Raw genomic sequence first — 3,354 nt, forward strand, 5'->3', positions numbered from 1 at the left:
TATATATATATATATATATATATATATATATATATACACACAGCTAATTCTTTCCTCGTGTTCTTAGTTTTGATTATAATTCATCACAACAAAATCTTTCAAAAGTTGACATATTTCATTGCACCCAAACTCAAATGGGATCCGCATACACAGCTGCCTCTCATACATACAAATAATTAATAATAAAGTATGCCATATTTTTTTTGCATGTTTCATTGATGTGTGACTGACAAATATGAATCAAATTTTTCATATTATTTTATTAGTTTGTTTATTTTAAAACTGTGTGTCCAAATGGATAGAAATTGTATATGCAACTCAAATACATAAACCCTAAATTTAGGCCTAAGTATTTTTTGAGTGTAAAGCCCTACTGAAACTTTTTCAAGATCTGAACCCAGACCATGTGAGCAACTTCTGTCACATCATCAGTGTGTCCAGAGAACCATCATGTCAAAAACACTGTACAGCGCACTGGTAACATCGCTAACTCTCGTGTTGTTCTAAGGTCTCTGCAGGGTAATGACATCTCTGAATTGCCCGATGGGATCTTCAACGACGCTGCATCGCTGTCACATCTGTGAGTAAAGGGTCCAAACAAATGCATTTGACTAAATATACAGAAAAAACACTTCACAAAATACTGTGTATGACAAATCTGAGCACTGAATATACTGCACAGAAACAGAGCAGCACATCCGGTCTGATACATCTGCTTTGGCCTAAAGCTGTAATTTAGAGAGCCGTAAACACACATAAGCTTTTACTGGTGTCTTCCCAGGGTTTGTGCTCTGGTGGTCAGTCTGTTTGTCCTCAGATCCTTTAACCATCTTCACATGTTACCAGCGGCTGCTCGGTGTGAGACCTAGACAGAATGGGTGTGAGCTAGTGTGGCCAAATGCTGCCTGTTATATAACAGATCTAAAGTCACATTGGATGAAGTCACCGAAGCTGATGGAGAGTAGCTGATAAACACACACACGCACACTCGCACACACACACACACACACGCACGCACTCACGCACTCACACTCTCACGCACACACACACACACACACACACACACACACACACACTCGCACACACACACACACACACACTCGCACACACACTCTCACGCACACGCGCACACTCACACATGCACTCACACTTACACACACACTCGCACTCACACTCTCACGCACTCTCGCACACACACTCTCACGCTCTCACGCACACACACACTCTCTCACTCACGCACACACACACACTCACTCAAACACACACACACACTCTCACGCACACACACAGTCTCTCGCACACGTGCACACTCACACATGCACACTTGCACACACGCACTCAAACTTGCACACACGCACACTCACAAACACACACGCACTCACACGCACACTTGCACTCACACTCTCACGCACTCTCGCACACACACTCGCTCTCTCACGCACACACACACTCTCGCTCATGCACTCACACACACTCACACACACACACACACACACACACACTCGCACACACACACACACACACACACACTCGCACACACACTCTCACGCACAGGCGCACACTCACACATGCACTCACACTTACACACACACACTCGCACTCACACTCTCACGCACTCTCGCACACACACTCTCACGCAGCACACTCACATGCACTCACACTTGCACACACACACACTCGCACTCACACTCTCTCGCACACACACTCTCGCTCTCTCACGCACACACACACTCTCTCACTCACGCACACACACACACTCACTCAAACACACACACACACTCTCACGCACACACACAGTCTCTCGCACACGTGCACACTCACACATGCACACTTGCACACACGCACTCAAACTTGCACACACGCACACTCACAAACACACACGCACTCACACGCACACTTGCACTCACACTCTCACGCACTCTCGCACACACACTCGCTCTCTCACGCACACACACACTCTCGCTCATGCACTCACACACACTCACTCACACACACACACACACACACACTCACTCACACACACACCCACACCCACTCACACACTCACACTCACACACTCTCTCTCACACACACACACACTCTCACACACACGCACGCACACACACACACACACTCACTCACTCACGCACACTCACTCACTCACGCACACACACTCACTCACACTCACACATGCATTCACTCACTCACACACACACACACTCACTCACTCAAACACACACACTCACACACTCACTCACTCGCACGCACGCACTCACTCACTCACTCACTCACGCACACTCTCACACTCTCACGCACACTCACTCTCACTCTCACACACACACTCACTCACTCACTCTCTCTATCACTCACGCACACACACACTCGCTCTCTCACGCACACACACACTCTCGCTCATGCACACACACACTCACTCACACACACACACACACTCACTCACACACTCAAACACACTCACTCACACACTCAAATACACACACACACTCACTCACTCACTCACGCACACACACTCACTCTCACACACACACTCACTCACTCACTCACTCACTCACTCACTCACTCACTCACTCACTCACTCACTCACTCACTCACTCACTCACTCACTCACTCACTCACTCACTCACTCACTCACTCACTCTCTCTCTCTCACTCACGCACACACTCACACTCTCACACACTCACACACGCACGCACGCACACACACACTCACTCACTCTCTCTCTCTCACTCACGCATACACACACTCACTCACACACACTCACGCACACACACGCACAATCACACACACTCGCGCGCACACACACTCTCACGCATACTCACACATGCACACTCACACACACACGCACTCACAAACACACACGCACTCACACTCACACACTCTCGCACTCACACTCTCACGCACACACACTCTCGCTCTCACTCACACACACACACACACTCACACACTCACTCACTCAAACACACACACTCACTCACTCACGCACACACACACTCTCACTCACGCACTCACTCACTCACGCACGCACACACACTCACACTCACACGCACACTCACTCACTCACTCACTCACACTATCACTCACGCATACACCACACTCACACACTCACTCACTCACTCACTCACTCTCTCACTCACGCATACACACACACACTCACTCACACACGCACACTCACAATCACACTCTCACGCACACTCACACATGCACACTCACACACACGCACTCTCGCACACACACACACACACACTCTCACTCACACACACACACACACACACACTCACTCAAACACACACTCACTCTCACTCACTCGCACGCACGCACTCACTCACTCACTCTCTCTCACTCACTCACACACTCAC

General features: G+C 48.7%; 1 protein-coding gene across 1 annotated transcript in view; it reads left to right on the plus strand.

Annotated features, from left to right (window-relative positions):
• Positions 1 to 3,354, plus strand: part of LOC107565895 (slit homolog 1 protein-like) — a 49,254-nt gene that overhangs the window by 25,985 nt on the left and 19,915 nt on the right. The window contains exon 19 of the mRNA XM_016251191.1: positions 509 to 580. Within this exon, the coding sequence (XP_016106677.1) occupies positions 509 to 580 (72 nt within the window). The remainder of the gene's footprint in view (positions 1 to 508; positions 581 to 3,354) is intronic.

The sequence above is a fragment of the Sinocyclocheilus grahami genome, unplaced genomic scaffold (genome assembly GCF_001515645.1).
Source record: "Sinocyclocheilus grahami isolate Dianchi unplaced genomic scaffold, SAMN03320097.WGS_v1.1 scaffold1034.1, whole genome shotgun sequence".
Taxonomy (NCBI): domain Eukaryota; kingdom Metazoa; phylum Chordata; class Actinopteri; order Cypriniformes; family Cyprinidae; genus Sinocyclocheilus; species Sinocyclocheilus grahami.